General features: G+C 43.8%; 1 protein-coding gene across 1 annotated transcript; it reads right to left on the reverse strand.

The window, feature by feature from the left end:
- Nucleotides 1–1,380: 1,380 nt before the first annotated feature.
- LOC310848381 (enoyl-CoA hydratase EchA19-like) lies at nt 1,381–26,647 on the reverse strand. The gene is made up of 6 exons (XM_083747420.1): nt 26,076–26,647; nt 21,854–22,021; nt 17,901–17,998; nt 15,374–15,518; nt 12,966–13,115; nt 1,381–3,886 (listed from the first exon to the last, which is right to left on the reverse strand). Exons 1-6 carry the CDS (start codon nt 26,206–26,208, stop codon nt 3,663–3,665), a joined length of 918 nt encoding a protein of 305 aa, XP_083603546.1. The 5' UTR covers nt 26,209–26,647; the 3' UTR covers nt 1,381–3,662.
- Nucleotides 26,648–26,687: the final 40 nt, after the last annotated feature.

Here is a 26,687-nt window from a genome sequence, read left to right on the forward strand (position 1 = left end):
TCTCCCTCTCTCTACCCATACTTTCTGGTTCTACAGCCTAAGTCACTCCTAAGGTTGACCTGGGAATGTTAACTTGGTTGTTGTCTTTTTACTCTGAAGCCAATGAGGGGTCTCTGGGAAAGAACACAAAACTTCCTCTAAGCTTATGGTACTCAGGCTTACACGACAGCATCTGGGGCAAAAACTGTGGGACTGTGGTAGGAAAGATGTTCCACATAATATAGCTGATCATTTGAGGGGGGGTTCAAATGCAGTGCACCCCTCTTCTTAGCCAGCTCCTCATTCCTTAGGTCATTCAGTCTTCCTTCCTTAACTCCCCCCCCCCCTTCCTTCTGGCTGAAAGCTGCCACTGGATTTCATGCCTGCACACCTCTTTGACCCAGTTCCCCTCCCAAGCTGTCTAGGGGGGTGGAAGTATCACCATGAGCACAAGGAGATTTGGAAACCGAGCTCTGTGAATATATGCTTGATAATCTGCACCCCAAAGGGCCAGTTCTTTATTTTATTTACAGGGCTGCATATTATTCGTTTAACTGCAAGCATTTACAAGCGGTTTATGTAAAATACAGTGGTACCTCAGGTTACATACGCTTCAGGTTACAGACTCCGCTAACCCAGAAATAGTACCCTGGGTTAAGAACTTTGCTTTAGGATGAGAACAGAAATCTTGCTCCGGCGGCGCGGCAGCAGTGGGAGGCCCCATTAGCTAAAGTGGTGCTTCAGGTTAAGAACAGTTTCAGGTTAAGAACGGACATCTGGAATGAATTAAGTACTTAACCCGAGGTACCACTGTAAAACCATACAGAATAAAACCATCATGCAACCAAACAGAAACCCGAACGCTACCTTAAAATGGCTGGCGGAGTAAGATAATTTTTGCCATGCTCCTGAAGTTCAGCTTGAAGAGCGCCTAATTTCAGTTGGGAGGGAGTTCCACGGACTTCGGCCCGCAACACTGAATGCATGTCTTCTTCCACTACCAATTGCCTCAGGCTAAATGCTGTACTCCAGCCAAATGACTACTTAGCCAGTGAAGAATGGGCCCTGGATCCTGCTCTCTGCTGTCCAAGTTCCACGGCATCATGGGGGCAGGTTGCATGTCTCCAGGCTGTTTGCTGGGTTTTTCCAACCAATGTATTGCAGACCTCAAGGAAGTCACACACATAAGTTGGGGCACCTTCTCCCAGCTTTCTCTCTCGTCCCCATTTAGCTGGGCACCCTTCAAATTTGCATGGAGCATACCCATTTATTAAGAGGCAAAGCAATATTTACTTAGAGGCAAACCAATATATCTTCAGCCAGACCTTATTTACACTTGCACATTTGGAGAAGTATGATCCTGTGGAGTCAGAGCTCAATATTGCAATGTTTCCATTTGGATTCAGGTCATGTTACTTTAATTTAAAAAAAACACAACCTCTGGATGCTCTACAACTGTCAAGGAACTGATGAGAGGAAATGTGAATTTATAAGTACATATATGTAAAACGAACATTTTTCCATTTGAAATTTTAAAGGTTTTTTTTTTTTTTAAGGGTACAGAAAATTATTCCTTGCTGAACAAAACGTAAAGGTGTTCCATGAGGTCTCAGGCTACAGAATTAAAAGACCAATACTATTAAAAGAATGTTTCACCTCCTAATATTTGCTCTCTCTCACTCTCAAACTTTCCTTTCACTGTCCTGTCTTAGAATGTTATGAATGCAGAATACAGAATATCATATTTTCCTACTCATGGAGGACATCTGGTGGCGAACCAGAGTTAGCTTTCTAGAAATTATTCCATACAGGAAAAATGGCAAGTTTGCTTTTTGAATTAGCTCCTTTAAATTCTTGCCCTAAAGCCAAGGTACTGTCTGTGCTAGTACTCAGAAGGTGTGTCACCTCTTTGTCAGTGATGTACTGTAAATACACTCATGAAATCATCACCAGAGGAATTTAAGATATAAAAGCATTTATCAGGGAGAAAAAAAACTGAAACACTGCACTTAAATGTATAATTTATCTGTCACCTTATAAGCTCATCTTTCCTCCAAACAGCTCAGGGTGGTATAATTGAAGTTATTTCATCTACAGAAGCACCCAATGATGCAGGGTTGTATTGCAAAAATGTCTTTTTCAAGACCACCTAGTGTCGTTATTGCCTCAGGATTTCAATCTGGCCTTTTGAATGCATAGCCAAACTCTGTTCCCTATCACAAAGATTTCCTCTGGCAGTTTTAATGAGTAGGACAAAGGTTCCCAAACTGTGGTCCAAGGACCACCAGTGGACAGCAAACTTCATCCACGTGACCCGCAGCAAGCCCACATTATATAGCCGTTTTGATTTTTAATTGTTTTTTTATTGCTTCTTTTATTTCTTAGGCTGTATTTTATTACATTACCATTTGAACTCTATGTAATTCAGTAATTGCAACGGACTTATTCCAATAGAATGGAATTTCCCCCATGGAATAAGACAATATAATACATTGGAAGAAATAAAAGAATCAAGGGAAACACAATGAAAAAAACATACAGCATTTAGCATTGAATACTCCAAGTCCAACAAGAGGCAGAAAAATATTTTAAGTCGCCCACGGGTCTAGGGCTGAATCTACACATATATTAAAAAACGCTGTGAAAATGCTTTACAACCCCCCCCCCCCAATATATCTAATCTATCTATCTATCATCTATCTAAGCCCACCTGCGCCATCTAGTGTCAAATTTGTATAATGCACTTAAAACACACTTAAAACATTATCTTTGCAGCTGTATAGCTGAGTCCTAGGTCCTACGTAATTAAAGTTGTATAACTCATTCCTGGCCCACATAACAGATATTTGAATCTTTAAAAAGCATACTTGCTGGCATGTACAGCATTGTGGTGCACCCAAGTGCACATATCAAGGCCTTGTGTTTGCATGCTCTTCGACCACTTTAATACAAGGGGAAGCACCTCCCTAGAGGAGCAAACACAGAAACTACTGTGTTTGAAGATGATGAGCTTACATATGAGAACAGCAGTGCCCAACTTCGGACTATTAAGCTAAAGAGACTTCTAGTGCAATACAGATGTTCACAGAAAAAAGTAACATTGGAATTTAACTACCAGGCAACCAAGTACAGGATTGAGGCTTCATTAACTGGCTATTTTGGAACCTATTTCCTTAGGGTTTCAGATACACATTAGTGACCAATATTTATTAGGGATCAGTAGTATTTTGTCAACAACAACAAATGTAAGTATTTATAGGAAGAAACATTTTCGATGAAAATGAGAGAACTAAATATGAGTTCAGAAGCAATAATTAACACATACTGTCATGGGCACATTTAAAAACACTAATAGAGCAGTCCTATATTTGTCTGCTCAGAATAAATCCTATTGAGTTCAATGGGACTTACTTCCAGGTAAGAATTGCAGTGATTCTGTGACCATTTTAGGCCTTAAATATACAAATAGCTGGCAATTCTTAGCTACGTTTACATTTTTGAAAAATATAGCCCTCATTAGCATTAGTTCAAGTGTGGATTTTCTATAAAACATTTTTAAAGGCTGCATTTCAGTGGGATATGCATATATACTGCATGTGGCTTTTCTTATTTTGCAAGTGCAACATAGATTTATTTCTATTATAAAGCGGGCGTTCAAAGCGAAGAGCCATTATACGCAACTGCTACAACTTTGCCCCACCACGCCCGTGCCCCAAGCTGAACTTGTTAGCACCAGGAACAGATTCTTCTAATACCACCTTTACTCCAGTGTCGAACTCAAACTGCATGGCGTCTGTGAAGGAAGAGGCATCAAACGCACTGTAGTAAGCAGAATTTCTGTCTGCGTGCATGCAGTGCTGGGGAAATGCTGAAATTTGTTCTGCTAATTCAATGGCATGCTGGAGGGCTGGAAGAAAGAAAAGGGGAAAACAACCATATTTTAAAATTAGGGAAAGTGAACCACAATAATAATAAAAACTACCCTGCACCTAGACTTGAGTACCCACTCATGTCTCAGTGTGTCTCTGTATGGCTCACTGTTCTGTGTCTCCTTCCAATCAGCTTCCCCTGAGAGAACGTTATTCTGACAACATCTCTGCACTGGGAGTGAATGGATTCTTCAATAATAATAATAATAATAATAATTTTTTATTTATACCCCACCCTCCCTGGCCAAGAGTGGCTCCCTCCCAGGGCGGCTAACACTGAATATAAATACAGTAAACACATTAACAAAAAACAGTTGATTAAAATATAAGTTAGAATACAACTTAAAATGCAGCTTAAAATGCAGCCTCGTTTTAGTGGTAGCCTATAGATCATGGGTAGGCAACCTAAGGCCCGGGGCCCGGATCTGGCCCAATCGCCTTCTCAATCCGGCCCGTGAACTGTCCGGGAATCAGTGTGTTTTTACATGAGTAGAATGTGTCCTTTTATTTAAAATGCATCTCTGGGTTATTTGTGGGGCATAGGAATTTGTTCATTCCCCTCCCCCCTAAAAAATATAGTCCGCCCCCCCGACAAGGTCTGAGGGACAGTGGACCGGCCCCCTGCTGAAAAAGTTTGCTGACCCCTGCTATAGATCAAAGCCATAAGGGGAGAAAACACCAAATATTTACCAGGACAATCCATGCTGGTCCTACATAGGCCAGCAAAAAGAGCTGAGGGAAAATTTATATACAAATCCCATATAAGGGGTTCCATCAAGAAAATAAATGAGAGGGGGGGGGTTAGACTGAGTCCAGCCCAAAGGCCAGGTGGAACTGCTCCGTCTTGCAGACCCTGCAGAAAATGTCAAATCCCAAAGGGCCCTGATCTCCTGCGGTAGGGCGTTCCAACAGGCCGGGGCCAGAGCTGAAAAGGCCCTGGCCCTGGTTGAGGCCAATCTAACCTCCTTGGGGTTCGGGACTTCCAAAGTGTTGCTATTTATGGACCTTAAGGTCATTTCCAAAGTGGAGAAATTGCATTTTCTTACAGGATGTGGCCTGTTCTATATCTAAGTCCCAGCTCTGGGTTTGCCTCCTTTCAAATCTTCTATACTGTATATTTATATTTATTATTATTATTATTAAGATTTTCTTGCTTTATGAAAGTACATGCCTTGTGTCTTTTTTCAAGTTGTACAGTCTTTTCTACAGATCAGTTACATTTGTTATGAGACATTAGTGTTGAGTACAGTATAAGGTCAGGAAGAAAAGGGAGGTGGGAATCTTCTATACTTATATACTTCTGCAGAAATACAGCAAGCCGGCTTCTCATCATAGAGTGAATAATTCTTCCAGACTCTAAAAGCAAACCTCTTTGAGGCGTAAGAGCAAAAAGAGATTCTCATTTTAATTCAGAAGGTAGTTGAACTTCAGCTAGCAGAAGTTATGGGAACACTATCATGATCCGCTGACCCCAATTTGTTGCTTAACGCAACTTCCATGAGCAGGAAGTCCTGGTGGAGTGGAAGTCCTTGATCACAGAAATTTTTATTGCCATCTCTAATCCCATGGAGACTTTGCTTCAATTATTATTTCCTGTCTACTCTTCGTTCTCATTCTGCTTTGTACCACTTTATTGGTGCAGTGATTCCTGTGTATTAATCCAGTAATTCCAAAACAGTGAGTCAAAGCTCACCTAGTAGATCACTAATTTCCTGCTCTATAGGTGTTATGCTTTTCAGTAAGTTAGATAGGCTTTTATGATGTATGTATCATTTTCATTCTTTCCAGACAACTCATTAAAACAAATTCACACATGTTCTACATTTCATGTAATGCCTTCAAGTCAAGCCTCTAAGTACTAGCGCTATATTTTTTTTATATAAACTGCCTTTACATTTCCATAACCGGGAACCTTTCATTTCCTCAAGGTAATGCCAGTCTCAAAACTCCCTCAATGTAATAGGAATCAATTGCAAAGAGTAAAAGGGAGGGATGAATGCTTGGCTTAGAAGAGAATATTCTGCTACCGAGGAAGACACAACAGATGCCAGGAGCTTCAGCACAAGACTTTCTGTTTCACAGCTGCCTGCATATCTTTCTGCAAGAACATTTGCTGAACACATTGCAAAACAAATCTGGCTGAAGGCAAGTAAACACATTTCAAAGCTGAATATTCCAAACTGCGAGAAACAGGCCCCACCCCTCTGCTCCATACTGTGACCTCAGTCCAGAGAAGAAGACCAACAGCAATGCATAGTGGTGTTAAGAGGATCAATGTCTCTCTGATAATCTGCTGGGAAGCCTGTGGTCACAATAAACAAGGCTGTGAAATACAGAGCAACTGATCCCATGATAACTGGGAAGGAGGAGAGCCTAGGAAGAAGATACCATCTCTGGGCAATATTGGCAGGGCCAGGAACTCTGCATCTATGGAAGAGCATGGGAAGAGCCATCTAAAAATAAAAATTGATATCTTTGCCCTATCTTCTTTCTTTCTTTTTCAAGTGAATGCATATTTTAATGGAAGACATCAAGCTGTGGGCATTTAATGAGAAACAGCAACACCTTGCTAATTCGCACAACTAGCAACCACTCCTTTTCTTTGCCCAGAAATATTTTTCCAAAAATATCGCACGGATCTCCCAGATCAAAATCTTTGAGAGAGAGAGAGAGCGCAATGGCTGTGGTGAATAAACACTGATTAATTCAATAACAACATCACTAAGAAACCAATATTGTTTGTTTATATAAACATTTGAAAGCGATTTAAAAACACACACAAAAAAACCCTCATGCTTACGATTCTGCACATAATCACAACTTTGTTTGACTATCCATGTCCACGCTAAACCCAGTGTAACTTTATTGTACTTCCAATACATCCCAATATAGAAATGTACACATATGCGCCAAGGGCTAAGTGTCAAGCTAGATAGCAGCAGTTCTGTGCATTTAAATATAGAACTGCCTCAAACATGCAGAAAGACGGGTGTGAGGTTGTGGTCTGATTTTAACCAAGAAGGCAGGGCATAGTTTGGGGAGCTGATAACAATTTTTTACTTCTCCAGAGCCATCTCCTCTAGTGCTTTCCACCCAACTGAAGTTATTATTTTTTTCTGTACTCGGCTGAGAAGTGCTTGGGAAGAGGGTTCTGTACTCCTTACCCTTTTACTGTTAAAGTTAGAGTTAGAACTCACCCTTCATCTCTTCCTTCTGTGCGATCAAGTGCCTGAGAAATATTTTCTGTGTCAACGTCTATCATTGAATCTCCGGACATCTGCCATGGGACCCCTGTGTCACAAAGGATTATGGGAATGTGTTTTGAGGCGCATGTTGCACAGACTAGGTCTCATAGGTCGGGCCATTACCTGATGTGAACTGAATGTGTCCACTTGTCCACTGGCAGCTGCATGAGAGGGTAAGGAGTGACAGGAAAACATCTTAAAAAGGGGAAATTTCTCCACTGTTACTCACCTTCTAATTAAGTAATTCCTAATAAGGTTCAGTTGTTAGAACACCCCTGGCCTCTTCCAAAAAGAAATAGTAGTCATACCTCGAGTTGAATGCGCTTCGGGTTGAGCGTGTTTGAGTTGTGCTCTGTGGCAACCTGGAAGTAACGGAGCGTGTTACTTCCGGGTTTTGCCGCTCACGCATGTGCAGACGCTCAAAATGACATCACGCGCATGCGCGGTAGCGGCGAAACGCAACCCGCGCACACGTGCTGTCACGTCTTGCATTCCGTTCAGGATGCGAACAGGGCTCTGGAACGGATCCCGTTCGCATCCCGAGGTACCACTGTATGTGCTTAAACAAGTGCTAGGCACGATGTAGAAATTATATACTGTATAAAAGGGATGGAATCTTTACCACCTAAAACAAGATAGTGGGCAAAGGGCAGAGGACATGAAAGGGAAGGGAAGGGAAAGAAGGACAGGCAGAGAAGACGGCCCTACAGCCAGCGGCAGTGCATCAACGAAACATGAAGGTGCCATTCTGCTACTGCCGCCTCTTTACCTGGGCTGCACAGCAGCACCTGCAAAACGGCAGTGCCATATCACAACAAGATATTATGCAAGATTTTGACGAGATCTCATGAGATTTTGATGAGATCCCCCAGAACCTGCAGCTGCCGCTTCACCAACAAAACAATAAAATACAGCTAAAACAATAAACACGCCCCCAAAATGTCACAGACAAAAACAGGGACTCTCATATATTTACCCTTTTTCTCCCACCACATGCCATCACCAAAATAGAGACCGTGATTTGCCACGGACAAGCAATACAAAATAAAAGAATTCGTTTACTGGAATTTATCACACATTACAGAAGGCTCTTCTTCTCCATCAATTGTACAGAGCTTTGTTTAAGTTCTGTGATTGAGCTAGTTTCTGAGGCAGTGTGCTAATAAAATGGCCACAACACTTTCTTTTATAACAAACTAGAAAACAAACCCAAATTTAAGCATTCTTTAAAACAAAACAAAACAAAACAAAAAACCCAAAACTTAAGGATCTTCTAATTCAGTGTTTCCCAACCTTGTGCCTCCAGATGTTTTTGGCCTACAACTCCCATCATCCCTGACCACTGGTCTTGCTAGCTAGGGATGATGGGAGTTGTAGGCCAAAAACATCTGGAGGCACAAGGTTGGGAAACAGTTATATTTATTATGGAATAGCTGAAATACATTCTGTAACATTTAGTATCTATCTTGATGAGTAAGGAATTGTGGGACAGACTAAAGCCCTATTCAGGCACAGTGAGGACAAGAGTGCGAGCTCTGCACACACACACACACACTTCACCATTAGCATGAGTTGGTGGAGGCTGACCTTTTGAAGTGGGGGGGGGGGCTCCTGTACTTCTGGAACACCCCTGGGGCTCTAGAACCTGGATTTTCCAAGATTCTAGAACACACAGGAAGCCTCCACAAAAACTGCTGCCTCCCCATTTCAGAAGACAGTTTCCTGCAAGTTGGAGAGGGATGAGAACACAAGTGGGGGTAGCAGAACTAAGACACTGGTCCCCGGACTGCCCAGGCCCTTGTGGTTAACTTTTTTTACACTTATTTTGGCAAGGTCTACAAAGGGCTAGAGAGGAAGTAGCCACACTGTCTTTAGACAACCAGAAATGAATTAAGTTAACAACCACAGCCTGGGACTCAGATGACTTTTAAAAAGCAAAAAAATTAAAATAAATGCATTTTATTAAAAATTCTCCCAAAATATGGTTACACTTAGCAAGTTCAAAAGCACAACCAGATACAGTGTGTACAAATGTCAAACTGTACCCCTGCTTAGTGACTCTGTGTCTAGGCACAGAGCATCTGTTCACCCACCCCCAATCCTCAGGGGTATTTAACTTTTGGGAGCTGGAATAGCAACTTAGGTCAATGTGCAAATATTATTTAGAGCAAATTCCCAAAAGCCTCCCCAAATACAAAAATATGGGCTTTGCCATGGACAAAGCAACAAGAAACAAGAATTCACCTTAGGAAATAGGGGCAGTGGGGGGGGGGGTACATGCTTAGGTGCAACCTGTCGCATATGGTATTTTTTATTTCATTTAAAATAATAAATAAATAAGAAGCACAGAAGTACAAGACTGTTCTTGGTCTATGTTGTAATTAAGAACTGTACATACAAATTCTGTCACTAAGAACATGTGGCTTTTTACATGTGGCTTTGAGTTTATTTTTTAAAAAAGTGTTTTGATTTTCAGTACCACAATTATAAAGATGGAGAATAGGAGTAATCACAGGATATGACATTTAATAAATTTAAGCCTGAACAAAGCCCTAATTTTGCTCCCTGGTGATTCCAGGAAGCAGACTTTGGAAGGCCCAAAATGGCAAAGTACAAAGTCCTATGGCCTTCCAGTTGTTCAACAGCAACTTCCATCATCCCTGACCATCTTCCATGCTGTCTGGTGCTTACAGAAGCTGAAGTTCAACATGTTCCCTATCCTATGGCTTTAGAAAGGAGCTGGCAGACTTCTATTTTCTTGGCAGCCACTCTGTATGCCAACAATTGTTTGTGAAGCCGGCTAAACCAGGTGAGGGTAGCTGATGGGTCTCAAATGCTTGGTGACTTAGGGACTTTCCCTGCATGCAAAGACAGGCTCCGGTGATTTGAGCAGACAAGACCAACAGTGGGTCCAGTGGTCAAGAAGACAGTTTCTGCGTGTGCCATAGAGGGAAGTGAGGGGCAGATGGGGCTCGTCAACCTGGGAAAGTAGCCCATCTAGGAGAAGGGAAACTCTGATGCTAAACCTCTGCTGCCTTGCCTTGTGGGACAACTTTGGGAGAAGAAAAGGCTAAGGAGTAAACCCAACCCAAATCCAGAGCGGACTCCCTAAGACAATTGGATGGTACCTTGTACGGCCCCTTCCGGCAATTCCTGCAGCCAAGCTGGTGCCGAACATATTGCTCTGTTCTGCTTTGGACCACATGAGTACAGCTGGGGGTGGGGGGGTGTCTTGTCATCTGGGTAGCCCAGGACCTCCATACTCACTGACCAGGCTTGCATCCCAGAGAGGTCACTTTGTTGCTGCTAATGCAGCAGTTTGACTTCACCCCCAGAGGCACATTCCATTGTCTCTTGAGACAGAAGGATGCCCAACACGCCCTGCAACTGTTGCTCCTAAGCAGTAAAGCGATTTCCAGTTATAGACTATATGTGCTTTACTTACTATTACATCATCATCATCATCATCATTATTATTATTATATTTAACATTGTTACGTACTGAGCTGAATCCTAGAACAATAGGATCCATAATGCAACAGTCTGATTGGTCCACAGGAGCCACCCAATCCAGCTCCAGATGGAAGTGAATCAGTGACCTGATTGGCCTGCAGGAGCAGCCAATCAGGCTTCTGGAGGAGGCGAATCGGCAACCTGATTGGCTTACAGGAGCAGCCCCGCATTTAGCCAATCACGCGGGGCCCATTGTGTAAATAATGTATATATAGCTAGACGTTTTGGGGAAAGCTTCATTCATTATTACTATGAGCTGAAAAAAGAGCATGAAATTCACACTCAACTCCGAGTATATTTCAAACATACATATATTTATAAAATCCAAAAGAGATGCCACATTTAGTGCATGTCTATGCTTGTCTGATCAAAACGAATTCCCGCTGAGTTCAGCAGGACTTGCTCCCATCCCAGACCCAGGTAAACCTCACCCTCAGTTTCTTGTACTTGAAAACATTTACTCTGTTTCTTACAAGTGAAACTGTATGAAAAGACATCTCCAATTAGGTTTGGAAGGGCTGCTAGAGGGAGACAGGTAATTTTTTGGGGGGGGGGGTGGATCTGGTCCACAGGGGGCTCCCACTTGGACATCCCTGGCTTATGGTAAACAAAACAGGGTTTCATTCATGTTTGTCTCAAAAGATACGTCTCCAGGTGCCAACCAAAACAGCCATATTTTTAAAAAGGAATCCGGATATCAGGACGCACAGAGCACACGGGCAGAAAGTCTGTGGAGACGTTAGTCACTTCTTGGACCTGAAGAATGGCGGCAGCTTCAGGAGGGATTGAATAACTTACTGTGTTATTAATGATCTCCCTCACCCCACCCCACCATTACACTTCCACGATCAAAATAATCTAAATTTTAACACACCCGCATGCACAGAAAGCCTTAAAAAGAGAGAGACAGAAACGTCTGAATCTGTACCTTTTTTATTATGGCTAGTTGACTTCTGGCTTATTTCCTTTCTAAAACTCTGCTCAACTAAAACTCACCCCACCAGCAATTTCCAAAGCCTGTTTTGCATTCAGATACGTACATGCTGTCATCGTTTTGTTAACAAGTCAGGGTGGGGAGGAGAACAGCAGCAGCCCCACCAGCTTAAGCTGAATCAAAGCAGCTGTTGCTGGTCATTTTTTTAAGCCAGCTTCCATGCCAATTCAGAATGAGCTAAAGCCTGATTCCGAAGGGTCTTCCTTTTTCCTTCTGCAGGAAACCTCCGGAGTCTAGTCAAGAGAAGAACTGCTGTGTGCATTTACCTTAACGGAGGTAGCTCCCCCTCAGTGGTCAAAGGTTAGCAGCAGGAATGTGTTTTCGCGATGGGACACACCCTTGTTATTGGAAGAAATGTATTTCCATGTTGTCAAACCCGCGCTCTAAATTAAACAGAAATCAGGGTTCTGTCTTCTGAATGAAATGAAAGTTCGCAAAGAGCTGCCAGTTGCTGCCTACAGAAAGGATGCTATACGTTCACATGCGACATATGTGTTCTACGCGGCTCTGAGAAAGGGGGGGGAGGGATCCTGCCTAGCCTCTCCCACCCATCCCATGGGGGAAAGGGAAAAAAACCCTGGAAAGCTAGGCTTCCAAATTGCTTTTTGCCTGCTAGTCTATGGCCAGTAGCAACTTCTCTAAAGCAGCCTTTGTAAACCCGGCACCCTCTGAACACTTTGGACTACAACTTCCATCGGCCATGCTGGCTGGGGCTGATGGGAGCTGTAATCCAAAACTCGTGGTGCACATCAGCTCAGTGAAGGCTTCACTACAGAAGATGCCAACAGGGCCCTGCAACAGATTAGACCAGGCATCCCCAAACTTGGCCCTCCAGCTGTTTTGGGACTACAACTCCCATCATCCCTAGCTAACAGGACCAGTGGTCAGGGATGATGAGAATTGTAGTCCCAAAACAGCTGGAGGGCCAAGTTTGGGGGTGCCTGGATTAGACCTTTGTGCTGCACCAGCCTATTGGTCCAATCTTGACCAAAAGTCATCTCCCTATCTAAAAACATGACTCGGCACAACAAAGGCTGTAGTCTTGCATCCCACTCGGTGCATTTAATTCCATTCAGGTTGAATGAAACTGAAACGCGCACGATTGTAGCAGCCCAATAATACATTGGATTTGTCCAGTCTTATTTATTTACTTGATTTATGCCCCATCTTTTCTACAAGAAGGTACACGTGATTCTCCCGCTCCCCAGTTTATCCTCACAACAAACTCTGTGAGGTAGGTTATGTTGTGAGACTGTGACTGGTTTTAAACCCAGTTAATAATGACATGCTGCGAAAGACACCTACCTTGGCCACTGGGAACTATTCGATTAGCCAGTCCAAGCTGAAATGCTTCCTGCGCACCAACAGGCCGCCCAGTGAGAATGAGATCCAGCGCATGTGAAAGGCCAATTAGCTTTGGTAGTCTAACAGTGCCACCATCTATCAGCGGAACACCTAAAAAAAAACCCCAACCAACAATAGTTAAAGGGGGGGGAGAACCCCACTCAAATAACCATGTTTTAAGCAAACTGGAATGTTAATGTCTCTGAAACTAGGGTTGCCATGTGTCCTCTTTTTCTAGGACACGTTCATTTTTTCATGGGTATGCAAAATGAGAGTCATCAAATGTAAAAGTCGGCAGAAAGAGAACTTCCCTTCAAATGTGTCCCTTATTTTGCTCTTCAAAATATGGCAACCCTAACACGTTATACAGGGACGCGGGTGGCGCTGTGGGTTAAACCACAGAGCCTAGGACTTGCTGATCAGAAGATTGGTGGTTCAAATCCCCGCGACGGGGTGAGCTCCCGTTGCTCGGTCCCAGCTCCTGCCAACCTAGCAGTTCGAAAGCATGTCAAAGTGCAAGTAGATAAATAGGTACCGCTCCGGCGGGAAGGTTAAAGGACTTTTCCGTGTGCTGCTTTGGTTCGTCAGAAATGGCTTAGTCATGCTGGCCACATGACCTGGAAGCTGTTACGCCGACTCCCTTGGCCAATAAAACGAGATGAGCGCCGCAACCCCAGAGTCGTCCACGACTGGCCCTAATGGTCAGGGGTCCCTTTACCTTTAACACATTATACTCCCATAATCTGGGATAAAGGCATGTATAATCCACATCTACCATCATGAAACACATGGCCAAAAGGTAAGCAATGAGGTGTGTCCTACAGAGACTCTGGCTATGTTCACAATCACAGTAAGCCTTAAACCATGGTTTCCTGTGCACAAGCCAACAACATCCACTTCGTTCCTCCCTGGGGAGAAGAAAATTGTGATATTTGAGCTTTGGGTTGTGTGCAAGCCAAGCACCGTGGTTTGATTCACTCCTAGCAAACCACCCTAAGCCAAGGTTTGCACTTGGCTTATCAATCATTATCTGTTTGAGCAGACATCATGCGATGCCAAGGATTGTTTCTCCGCAGCAAGAGCAGGGCACAATCAGCCCTTGTGCAGCTTCCGGCTTACTGTGATGTGCAAACAACACGGCTACTTCCAACACTCTGAAAATCCAACAAGCGCAGGAGACAAATGTACTGATACCAGTTGTATTGATCCCAGGGCAATTTGAGCAAATGCCTCTTTACCAGGCAACAAAAAGATACATTACCATAATAGGAGTTAGTAGCTTCTTTTGAGTACCTATGGAAGTTACAAGAGATGCAAGCAACTTCTGATTCTTTTAAAACTGATTTGCTTGAAACACATTATGCTTAATAACGTCGGCATCAATTAACCTGTCTCCCGCACCTGTAGAATTTTCATCTTTTCCTGGTCTGTGGTGGTTCCCTTTTCGGATGTTTTGTACCCTTGTCTGACTTTAACTAGTGCAAAATGAGTGTGGTGAGCAAGGAAACAGCTGAAGTCAGCAATTTGTCTGAAATGCCAGAGAATAGCGGCCAGAGAGTAAGGGCAGGATTCAACTATCCTGAGGGATAGCTCAGTCAATACAGCATGAGACTCTTAAAGTCAGGGTTGTGGGGTTTAACTCCACATTGGGCAAAATATCCTTACATTGCAGGGAATTGGTCTAGATTAGATGATCCTTGTGGTCTCTTCCAACTCTACAGTTCTATAAACTAATAAGACCCATCAGTGGAAGCCCTGGGCAAGGGCTTCCACTTGTGCAATAGGACTTTCCTCTAACCCCACTCCCCACCTTCTCTGAAATTGGCTCTGGAGGGGCTACGATAAACCCTGGAACAGCGTGTGGGTTGGTGGTGGAGACGAGACGTCGTTCCATCTTGCAAGCCAAAATGCTTTCCCTGATGGAACCATCAGGGCATTCCTCCCTAAGTCTCCATGAATCCATTGGGTGGGACTCAGCGAAGTTCTGCTCAGAGTAAACACATTGAAATTAATGAAAATGATGTGCGCTGCAAAAATATATTCAATTTGAAGACGAAATGACTTTGATCTCTCCACTGAGCCAAACTGGCCCTACTGTGTATTTATTACATATACTCAGGAAGTAAGCTATGCAGATCTGCTCACAAGTCTTTTGAGCAGGTATAGTAGACTGTTCATGTAAAAAAAAATCTCTTTTGATATTTTATACTTTTATAGCCTATCCTGTTTTAGGTCAGCGCTGTAAGCCTTAATTAGCAGCTTAATCAACTAATCAGAGGCCTTGTGCTGTACTGATTATAAAGATACAGGGCACACGCACCTTTTTATACCCATTCAAAACCAAACTCCATGCAATTCACGAAACATACCGAAACGCCTACAGAACACTCCGAAGATAGCACTTTCTTCTACCACACGCAAGTCAGCCAAGAGGGACAGCTCAAGCCCACCAGCCACTGCATATCCACTCACCGCAGCAATCACTGGCTTAGAAAACTTCATCCGCGAAGGACCCTGTAACAGGTATTGGAATTGTGTTAGAACTATTATTCAAAAGGACTAGAATATATTCCAATCAGTATTGACCCAGAGGCAGTGCATTAATAATATTCACAGTGATGCAGAGCATATACCGTATTTTCCGGCGTATAAGACGACCCCCAACCTTTCCAGTTAAAATATAGAGTTTGGGATATACTCGCCATATAAGACTACCCCTCTTCCAACGCACACCAAATAAAAATTAAAAAACCAATCTCCAGTCGGGCTCGGAAATCCGCTCCACTTCCCAGTGGCCGGGGGCTTCTGGGCCGATTTTCAAGCGTATTTCTGCTTCATCTAGAGAGCTTGGTGTCTTCTGATTTAATTTGCTGTCGTTTTATCCTTTGGTGGGGAGTTGCTGCAGGAGCTGCTGCTGTAGCCGGCGTATAAGATGACCCCCGACTTTTGAGAAGATTTTCCTGGGTTAAAAAGTAGTCTTATACGCCAGAAAATACAGTAGTCAAAACTAACGTGCGAAGTGTCCCCAAGTTAGCTGGAAATTACAGGGCGTTACCAAGGAAAAAGAAGTTGATTGAGTTTCGCCCGTCCCTTAAGCAAGAGGCTTACTGATGATCTAGGATACTGACATCTAGGATTACTGAGGGCAGCCCTTTATGTCCAAGTCTCCAGAAACCAAAAAATACATTCAGGCATTTGTTGATTGTGTCCATGGAGGAGTTGTGTATGCTGCCCTTCTTCCCATGTTGAGGGGGAAGGTCTGACAGGGGCTTGTAGGCATTTGGGTGAAAGTGGTTACAGTCCTTCCTGTAACTGGAAACCATATTCACAAGGTGTTCCCAACCACTGGGAAGAGAACATTTGGTCACTTTCAGTTGAAATCCAGCTTCAGAGGAACGAAGGGGCACACACAATGATCCCCCACAGCCCCTTCACACATTCAATTAAATAAACACCCAAATGGACTTCTGAGGCATCTCTGGAAGTTAGCGTCCTATACTGTCCATTCGGATTACAGGTGTAGGTAGGCTTTGGCTCAGGCATTGTGCATGTAACCTGTATTAGCCTTCTGGCTGAAGGCCAATAATCGAACAGGGTTGTGCCTGGGTTAGGGCCCACCCCCCACAAAGGCCATCATTGGCCTTGTCAGATTCAATTTTTGTCAGATTCAATTGGAGGATCCCAATAGCCAGCCACGAGGGAGAAAATATTTCCCGCATCCCGGGGGAGCCATGCCAGGCCGCAACCACTGCCCACCCAGAATTTGGGTGTTGGTGTTGTTGTTTAGTCATTTAGTCGTTTCCGACTCTTCGTGACCCCATTAACCAGAGCACGCCAGGCACTCCTGTCTTCCACTGCCTCCCACAGTTTGGTCAAGCTCATGCTGGTAGCTTCGAGCACACTATCCAACCATCTCGTCCTCTGTCGTCCCCTTCTCCTTGTGCCCTCAATCTTTCCCAACATCAGGGTCTTTTCCAGGGAGTCTTCTTTTCTCATGAGGTGGCCAAAGTACTGGAGTCTCAGCTTCAGGATCTGTCCTTCCAGTGAGCACTCAGGGCTGATTTCCTTAAGAATGGAGAGGTTTGATCTTCTTGCAGTCCATGGGACTCTCAAGAGTCTCCTCCAACACCATAATTCAAAAGCATCAATTCTTCGGCGATCAGCCTTCTTTATGGTCCAGCTCTCACTTCCATACATCACTACTAGAATTTGGGTAAGCAACCCTTATCATGACAGGGCTTTTAAACTTATTTCAAAACTAACAGAAACCCATACTTCATGGCACCTCTTCTCACATCTTTTTCGCCTTCTCTGAAGTCATTTAAGAATATAATCCTGATGAATCAGTACAAAGTGGCTAATCCAGATGTTCCCATCAGCCCCAGGCTGTGTGGCCAATGGTCAGGGGAGCTGTAGTCAAACCACATGTGGAGGGTCATGAGTTACTCAGTCTTGTCCATTGAGGCCAGTAATACACGAAGGAAACACAATGTGTTGTGTGACTCATGAGCAAGCAAGAAGCAGCACTGCAAATTAATGCTGATGTAGGCTGGATCACGGCTTTCCCATCCACACTGCATAATTTACCTCTGCTTCCATAGGTACCACAACTGCACACTCAAACACCTAGTTCACATTATATAAAACACAGGGCAAAGTGCTTGATTCCCATGTTTGCTGGGAGTAGACAACTTACAACTTTTCTTTTGGGAAAACAATCCCATTTGGTTTGAGTTACTTTCTGAGAAGGGAAGATTCCTCTTTTCTCTCCCGCTTTTTTTTATGTCTGTAACTTTAACTGAAAAGCGCTGTGGTTTCCATAGCGAAACAAAACACTACAATGGAAAAGGGCATCAGTTTTTCAGAAAATCGTCAGGATTTCCCTCCAGAACATACCATGGGGCCAGGCGTTTGGGTGACATCTTGTTCCAATTTGATAGAGGCTGGGGCATGCGCCAACTCCTTCAAATCATAACCAGCACAAAAATTGCTACCTAAAAGACACACACACAGAAGAAGACACACATAAAAGTTTAGATTAGGGAATGAAGAAAAAAGTTTGGTTTCTATTCAGCCTCTTTTATTGTTTGACTAGGCTAGGTTATTTGAGCTAGGTTATTTGAGCCATTCTAGACGTTCTTCAATGGCGTAGAGGCATTTTCATGGAATGGCAGGGTTGGAAGCAACCTTTGAGATCATCCAAGAGCTGCTGAGCGGGATGAAACTACAGCATCCTTGACATATGCCCATCTAGTCTCCATGTACATATCTCAAGCAAACCACTGCCCAAGGCAGCCTTTCCCACGGTCTAACAGCTCCTACCATCAGGAAGTTTCTGCTAATGCTTAGGCAAAAGCTGATTCCCTGCAATTTCCCCATTGGTTCTAGACCTGCTTTATGGAACCACAGAAAATAAGGCCACTCCATGTTCTGCATGTTAGCTCTTCGGCTGTTTGAAGACCACTATTACGTCCCCCACTTACTCTTATCTTACTAGGCTAAACACACTGGGTGGTAAAACTAAGTTTTAATCAGAACAGACCTACTGAAATAATCATGTCCATTAATTTCAATGGGTCTCTGAGTAACAAGTAGATGAATACCACCCATGGTGCTTTTTCGACAGTCTCTCATGGGACTATGTTTCTGATGAACTCTGACTATCCTGGTTGACCCCCGCTGGGTGTACTTCAGTTTGGTGGTGTCCTTCTTAAAACATGGTGTCCATAATTGGATACAATACTCCAGATGCAGTCTGATCAAATAAAAAGGGTAAGGACCCCTGGATGGCTAAGTCCAGTCAAAGGCGACTATAGGGTTCCAGCGCTCATCTCGCTTTCAGGCCGAGGGAGCTGGCGTTTGTCCACAGACAGCTTTCTGGGTCATGTGGCCAGCATCACCAAACCGCTTCTGGCGCAACAGGACACCTTGACGGAAACCAGAGCGCATGGAAACGCCGTTTACCTTCCTGCCGCAGCGGTACCTATTTATCTGCTTGCACTGGCATGCTTTCAAACTGCTAGGGACAGAACAACGACCTTCATTGCGAGGATTCGAACTGCCGACCTTCCAGTTGGCAAGCCCAAGAGGCTCAGTGGTTTAAACCATAGTGCCACCTGCATCAGATGCAGTCTGACCAAATGCAGCATAGAGTGGAACTATCACTTCTCATAATTTGGACACAATGTGCCTGTTAATGCAGTCTAAAATTGCTTTTGCCCTTTTTTGCTGGTTGGTCTGCAGCTTGTGATCAACTAAATTAAACTTTGCAGGCCAAATCAACTAGCTTCTTCTTCTTCTTTATTAAAGTTGTATACTGCCCTATACCCGTAGGTCTCAGGGCAGTTCACAACACAAAGTTACAGTATACAAAGCACAAAGCACAGAATTAAAATAATCAAAATTGCTTTTCATCCTAAATCTTAAATTAGAACAGCCAAAACCTGAAATTGGGGTGGGGGGGACATAAGTGTATCAAATTCACTCCCTTTTAGAATGGCATTTTAATAACTTCCAGTACAAAAACCTAAGAAGGGCACATCATTCGCCCCTCTGCCCCCGAAGAAGCATTTTAACCACAGCCAAGAATTTCATTCAAAGGGTTCCTGGTGGCATGTACACCGGCCAGAACATCCTCCACGTCATCAGCAAAACTGTGTCTCCCTACTCTTCCTCTACCGCAGAGGCAGCTAATTCAAGCCTTTTCTTGTGCGGCGGGGGAACCATGACTTCTTGTGTGCGTTGGAAGCAGAAGAAAGAGCTGCTGTTGACTGTACCACCATGATGAAAACCAAAGCACGAGTGCCCGCAGTATTTACTTTAAGATCCAGCTCTGCAACTGTACAGTGAGGGGAGGAGGGGGATCACTCACTTGCTGAGCCCAGCACATTCAAGGCCACAAAGCAGGCATCACCCAGATATGAGTTTAACAGATGGGACCACTGTTCTCGGCTCAAGTCCCAACACTATAATTTTCTCAATCAAATTGATAGTCTAAAAATAACCTTATGTATACACATCCTTGGGGGACAAAGCCCTTAAAAAAACATAAATATACATAAATCTTTCTTGTTTTAAAGTTTCCAACTGTAATCTCTATCCTTTCCCCTCAAGACTACCAATAATGCAGCTGCTTCTGATTCCACTAAATACTGTTTTTCTTTATCTCAGCAAAGTAAATATTGTAATTATAGAGCAGAATTGTTAAGTAGACCATCTGCTGAGGAAGGAGAGATGAGGAAGAGAAAACCAGGGCTCTGTTTTGCTTTTCTCTGAAGGCTTGTTATGTTGTTATATTGATAGCTGCAACTATCACTCGCTTATTTAAATGTGTGATTCATTATCACATATTGCAATGGCCAATTTTCTAAAGGCTGCGCCGAGTGGGTTGCCCATTTCAGTTTTTTGGTTCAAAGAACTGCTTTCAGAAGGCTTGGAAAAATTTAAGCCTCACTCCAAATAACCACTGATCCCATTAAAAACATTCATTTATCATTATTTTTTGTGCCTGTTTGTGGCCGTTGCCATTGCCAGCTCTGTTTTCCTTGGTTAATAACTTAACTTATCCTTCACAATATGATTCTGGCCAATCAGGGTTCATGTTATGAATGAGATGACATCGTGGTTGTGTTCACACATCACGGGAAGCCATGGTTAAACCATGAACACGCAGACTGCTCTCACTTCACTCCTCTCTACTAAAGCAAGTGGGAGCTACAAACCACAATGCTTGGCTTAGTGCTGCATCCAAACTGGGGATCATGGTTTGTTTCTCTCCAAACAAACCACAATCAGAAGCCAAGGTTTGTTCCATGCTTATCAACCATGGTTTCCTTGAAGTGAAGCTCAGATGGAATGCTAAGCCACGGATCATGGTTGCTCCAACTCACTAACAGGGAAAACGAAGTGGGAGTAGTCTACACGTTCGCCGTAAACCATGAGCCATAGTTTACTATGACGTGGAAACACAATCCATACTATTACATACCTGGCACCATCCTTGACACAGAGCAAAAGGAAGCCTGAAACTTCAGTGTGCCCAAAGTGAGCCTTACCTGAAGTGAGGCACATACAAGTCATTTTGTAGGCATGTATGAGTTCTAGTTGCTGACGCAAGTATCCTGACCCATGGCACATAACTTATTTTAAGGCTTTTATGACATACACACACCCTTCATACCTTTTGCATCAGTTTGCTCTTGTGGGATTGCCAAGGTTATTTTCCCCAGAACTCTGCCCACTTATCATTCATTTATTTCTTTTGCTATGTGCCTAAAGCTGAAAGTTCACAAATTAAATGTGTGGAAGTTCTGGGCTTACTGTATATGCAAAACACTGGACACTGCATGGAAAGGGCCTGGGTTTCGAATGAGAGCACGACTGAAGAGTATTGTTACAGGCCACCCCAACCCCTGTAGAGCCATGCATGGAGTTCCAGGGTCTCTGCTCCTCTGGAGAATTGAAGAGGTGGAAGAGGTTGCTGTAGCTTTAAGAATATTATTTATTCACATATTTACATCTGAGTTTGGAGGGAGGGAGTCCAGATCTTACAGCATGGTCATCTCAAGAGGCACTTGTTTCCCCACAGCAGTGCAGCACTGGAGAGAGCCAGGCATCTTTCCCAGCCCGCCTTCAGCCAACCTGCCCCAAGATGGATCTCCACCTTTGTGTTCTCCCCCTACTTCTTCCCAGCACACCTTGCTAAAGACACTCTTTACCTGTCACCTCACACCCATTTACACCCAGTTTCTGGGCAGGGGGAAAGGACAGTTCTCTTGCATTGCCAATGGCCCTAAATGGCCATTGCATAGGCTCAGGAATGGCCCAGGAATACAGTATAAAGGCCTCACCCAACCCATGAAGCACAGCCACAGTCAACGTGCCGTTCTCTTCAAACGATCTGAAAGCCTCCACCAGCAATCCTGCAGTCTCCTGGTTCACAGCATTCCTGGCTTCTGGCCTGTTGATGCCAATTGTCATTATGGTCCCTCGGATTTCAGTAATTACATTCCTTCTTCCTGAGAAAACAGAACAGGTCAAATAGAAACCCTGGTGTGTGGCTATTAATTCTTTCTTTTCCTTTTTAGAGTCACCCATTAATATAAGTAAACTACATTTTGGAAGACTGGCTGAAGGGGTTGACACGTGAAACGGTTACTAGGTAAAGCTAATACTGTATCACGTTTACAATGTCATCATGAACACAACTAACACTATGGGCTGGATTCAATCTGTTTGCGGCTTGTCGTTCCCTGTCCACTCCCTTAAAAAAAGACAATAGCCAGAGACAGAATGTGAGGCAGTTCATCATCAGGCTTGGATACAAAGAATAAAAATAAGACACTGGGCATTTCCTGGAAATTAATAATAATGAACAGCTGGATTTTTTTATTTTAAAAATGGGCTGAAGCACAGCAAGAAATAACTGAATTGAGAAGGAATGTCTTAGGTTGAAAAATGTTTTAGAGGAATCATCTTAAAACTTTCTTCTCGACCCAAACTGTCAGGCACATAGCCCCCAGATTCCAAATTCCTCACTTTTCTTGCTATGAATCTCTTTTTTTCACAAACTCCAAAATTTTGGGAGCTGAGAAATGTTGCCTTAATTACACTGAGGGCAAAGCAACCGGTCTCACTTTCACACCTCTTTTTGACGTCCAAAGTGGAACTTGGGTGCATGCCACCTGCAGCAAAATGTGCATGCTTCCAACATGAACAGCATGTGTATCTCACAAACAAGGGTGGGGGGAGCACAAATTCCACTTTAAATCAACAAAGAACCAGAAACAGCTCAAATAAGCCATGCATTTTGTTTCCAGTACATATGAGCCAGTGGAGTTACTTTAATTTAGTACTTCAGATAGAAATCTCTGTCTAATGGACCACAATGCTTCTCTATTGTAAGAGCTGTTCAACAGTGGAACGGGTCTTCCTCAGGAGGCTGTGAACTCTCCTTCCTTGGAGGCTTTTAAGCAGAAGCTGGATGGCCATCTGTCATGGGTGCTTTAGCAGAGATCCCTGCATTACAGGGGGTTAGACTAGATGACCCTTGGGGTACCTTCCAGCTCTACAATTCTATGATTACATGATTCCAAATCTTGGGCAATGGCTCTCCAAACAAGTGTTTCATAACATTCAAAAGCTGGTTTCCATCCAAAGTATAGTAAAGGTAAAGGTAAAGGGACCCCTGACCATTAGCTCCAGTTGTGGCCGACTCTGGGGTTGCGGCGCTCATCTTGCTTTATTGGCCAAGGGAGCCGGCGTACAGCTTCCGGGTCATGTAGCCAGCATGACTAAGCCGCTTCTGGCAAACCACAGCAACGCACAGAAACACCATTTACCTTCCCGTTGGAGCGGTACCTATTTATCTACTTGCAATTCGTGCTTTCGAAGTGCTAGGTTGGCAGGAGCTGGGACTGAACAACGGGAGCTCACCCCGTAATGGGGATTTGAACCACCAACCTTCTGATCAGCAAGCCCTAAGCTCGGTGGTTTAACCCACAGCGCCACTTATGAAAATAACAAATTCTTTCCTCCCCTTGGGGAGAAAATCCGGGGAAATTAGCTAGAGGCAATTAACTCATATTTTCCATTCTCCTGTCCCACACCTTCCCCAAAGTCCCTCCCCAACTCTCAGGAGAATCCAAGAACTCAGGTGGCTGCAGTGGAAAGTTCTCCCTATGCTAGGCCTGCTTTGAATGCATGTACTACAACCCCTTGTTTTTATTGAAATATCCACAATACAAATTAACTAACATTGGAGTTATTAAATTATTAAAATGGAAAATAGATATTCAATTTTTTAATGAGTCATCTCCCAATATCAGTAACCCTAAGGAAGGCAGAACTTGCTCTCATATTACTGACCGTAGCTAATTATGAGTAGGCTTGTCATATGTCAGGAAAATTCCCGATATGTCCTGGTTTTTGAATATAAAAATGGTGTTGGAGGGGGAATTTTGCACAATCGGCAAAATAATGTCAGGGGAAACCCAGATGTATGCCAATACGATGGAAAAAGCAACAGAAACAGCTCCAAAAGCTTAAAATCACTATTTTGGGGCATGGTTTCCTCCCCCCCCCAAAAAAAAACACCTCAACAACTTTGCGGGTGTCAGGAATTTTACTTTTTGAAATATGGCAACCCTAATTATGAGACACTTCTTTCTCCTTCAAAGAACAAAGATGAGTGTGATGAGTATTTTAAAACCAGTTGTTATTTTCATGCCTACAAACATAATTTGTAACACTGCAAGTTGCATAACTAAATACATTTCATTGTTTTGTTTTAAACAGCCAAGGTAAGCAAGTTTTTAATGGCATATTTATTTGCTGATGTTTGCATAAATAACATAAAGCTCACGAGCCAGTTTATCATTGATCTCAGCATGCGCAATAGGTACTACTACCACATGAATTGGTAAGAAAGACCACCAGAAAATAAAATATTTTTTTCAAAAACCAGGAGCCTACAGTATGAAGGGTCTTTAGTAATGCTTAGTTACTCCTGAAATGCCTTTCATTTAAATGTAGGTACAGGGTGGCTTGATGGATCAAAGTCTATGTGTATCACAGCTGTTTACTTGGCCTACTCAAACATGAAGGACTTCAGTCTCTGAACAAGTTCCTTCTCACTGCGCATGAGAGCATGCTTAATTAAAGCACAATTAGAGCCACTTCACATCCTGTGAAATTACCTCCACCGTGTATTAGCAATGTGCGTCATCTTTTATTGGACTGCCTATACAGTCAGCTCTAGGAAGTCTTATACCTAGTCTAGTTTACCTCGTTTCATATTTTTAAAAAGGAAGGGGAACGTGACCCAATTTTTGATTAATGTTGGCTTTCACGTTTCATGCTTCTAGACCTCAAGGTTACGGGCAAAAATCTTTGGTCACCCAGTGAGCTTTATAGCTGTGCAAAGGGTCCAAACTTAACATTTTAACCCTAATGTGGATTTTCATACCAGAAGGTTCCTTATGTTTAAATCCCCAAAGAGCCACAAACTCACTACATGGAACCTCTTAGCTGAACAGGAGGTCTGCCACATCCTACCTCCCTCATCTCTGCCAATCTAGGGTTAGGATTGTGTCCTTAGTTGTTCATGACAGAGATAAAGGGTGCCATCTTTTTTCCTGGCCGTACTGCACCTAATTCCAAGTACTTGAAAGAGCACCTTTTCCTGTATCGAACTGAGATCAGCAAATGAGGCACTCCTAATGGTCCCTGTGTTGGAGGAGCTCCAACACATGGGGCACAGGGAAGGGCCATTTCTGTGGTGGCTCCACACCCATGGAGCTCCCTGTCCAATGAGGTCCATCTTACTACTTGACACCATTATTTCAGACAACAGCAAACGTTGCACATCCTTAGGAGGTGGCGGATAGTTTGGATGAATTTACTTTTAATCGATCCTATAACTAGATAGCTGGATAGTTTTAATCCTATTAATGTTTAATTGTTTTTAATGAGTGGTTCCCCTGATGTTTGCGGCAGTTATTTTATCAGCAAGCCACCTGGAGTCTCTGTCAGAGAAAAAGATGGGGTATAAACAAATATGCAACCACGACTTTGATGAGTGTTCCCATCTTGCACTGTTCATATTTCTGATGTTGCTTTCTTCTCTTGTTGGAATTTTAATCCGGTCCCGTTTCTATTAAGTTCAATTTGCTTTGTTTCTGTACACCACCCTGTGACTGTAAGGTGAAGGGGTGTGTGTGTGTGTGTGTGTGTGTGTGTGTGTTCAAATAAATAGATGCATTTAAAAACCACAGCCTTGTGCCGCATACAAGTCGAAAATCAGAAGGACTTCTGCCAAGCCAGCAGCTGATGGGGGTGCGGACCGGGGTACTCGACCTGCTGAATTTCTGCTTGGCGCATTTTCCTTTCCTTTCTGCAGCGCTGGAGCTTGACCTGCAGGCGTCGCCGCGCGGCTGCAGAATAAAACACCCAGCCCGGCCCAGCACGGCGCCGAGGAGGCTCGCTTTTGCGCCGAAACGAAAAAGTTACGCGCGCCCCGTGCTTTCCAAAGGGCTCTTCGTCTTCGCTCGCCAAAACCGGAGAACTACTAACCTTCTCCGGGCGGCTCTCCGGCACTCGAGCTGGCCGAGCTCGCCTGCATAACGACGGCGGGGGTCCCCGCGGCTGCTCTCGGACTCCGGAGGCCTCGGCTGAGGAGAGGCGCGCACAGGAGCCGCCGGGCCATTTCTCCAGGGCGCGCAGTTGGAAAGGTCAGCGGGGCTCCAGTGACGGCAGGGCTCGACGGCGCCCGCTATGGCGTCGAAGCGGAATGAGCGTTGTTTACACGGCCCCGAAGTCCAACTGGGATGGCACCGCGGAGCTGCTGTCAGCCCCTTTATTTGCACAAAGCAAGCCTCTCCTCCTGCTTTGCATACGTGGCTGGGGACCATGAAGCCTACTCGGGAAGAGAGGAAAGCCATACTCTCCAACATTTCTCTCATGAAAATAGGGGTGTCCTATTATTCCGTTGCTGCTGCTGCTGCTGCTGCTGCTGCTGTTTTACTCTTTGTCCCCTGCCCACTTTGGGTGGCTTCCAACATATATAAAAACATAATAAAAAGTAAACATTACAAAAACTTTCCTATCCAGGGCTGCCTTCAGATGGCTTAGGGGGGTTGGATAACTCCATACCCTCCAACATTTCTCTCATGAAAATAGGGGTGT

Source organism: Podarcis gaigeae (assembly GCF_964106915.1).
Source record: "Podarcis gaigeae genome assembly, chromosome: 7".
NCBI classification, from domain to species: domain Eukaryota; kingdom Metazoa; phylum Chordata; class Lepidosauria; order Squamata; family Lacertidae; genus Podarcis; species Podarcis gaigeae.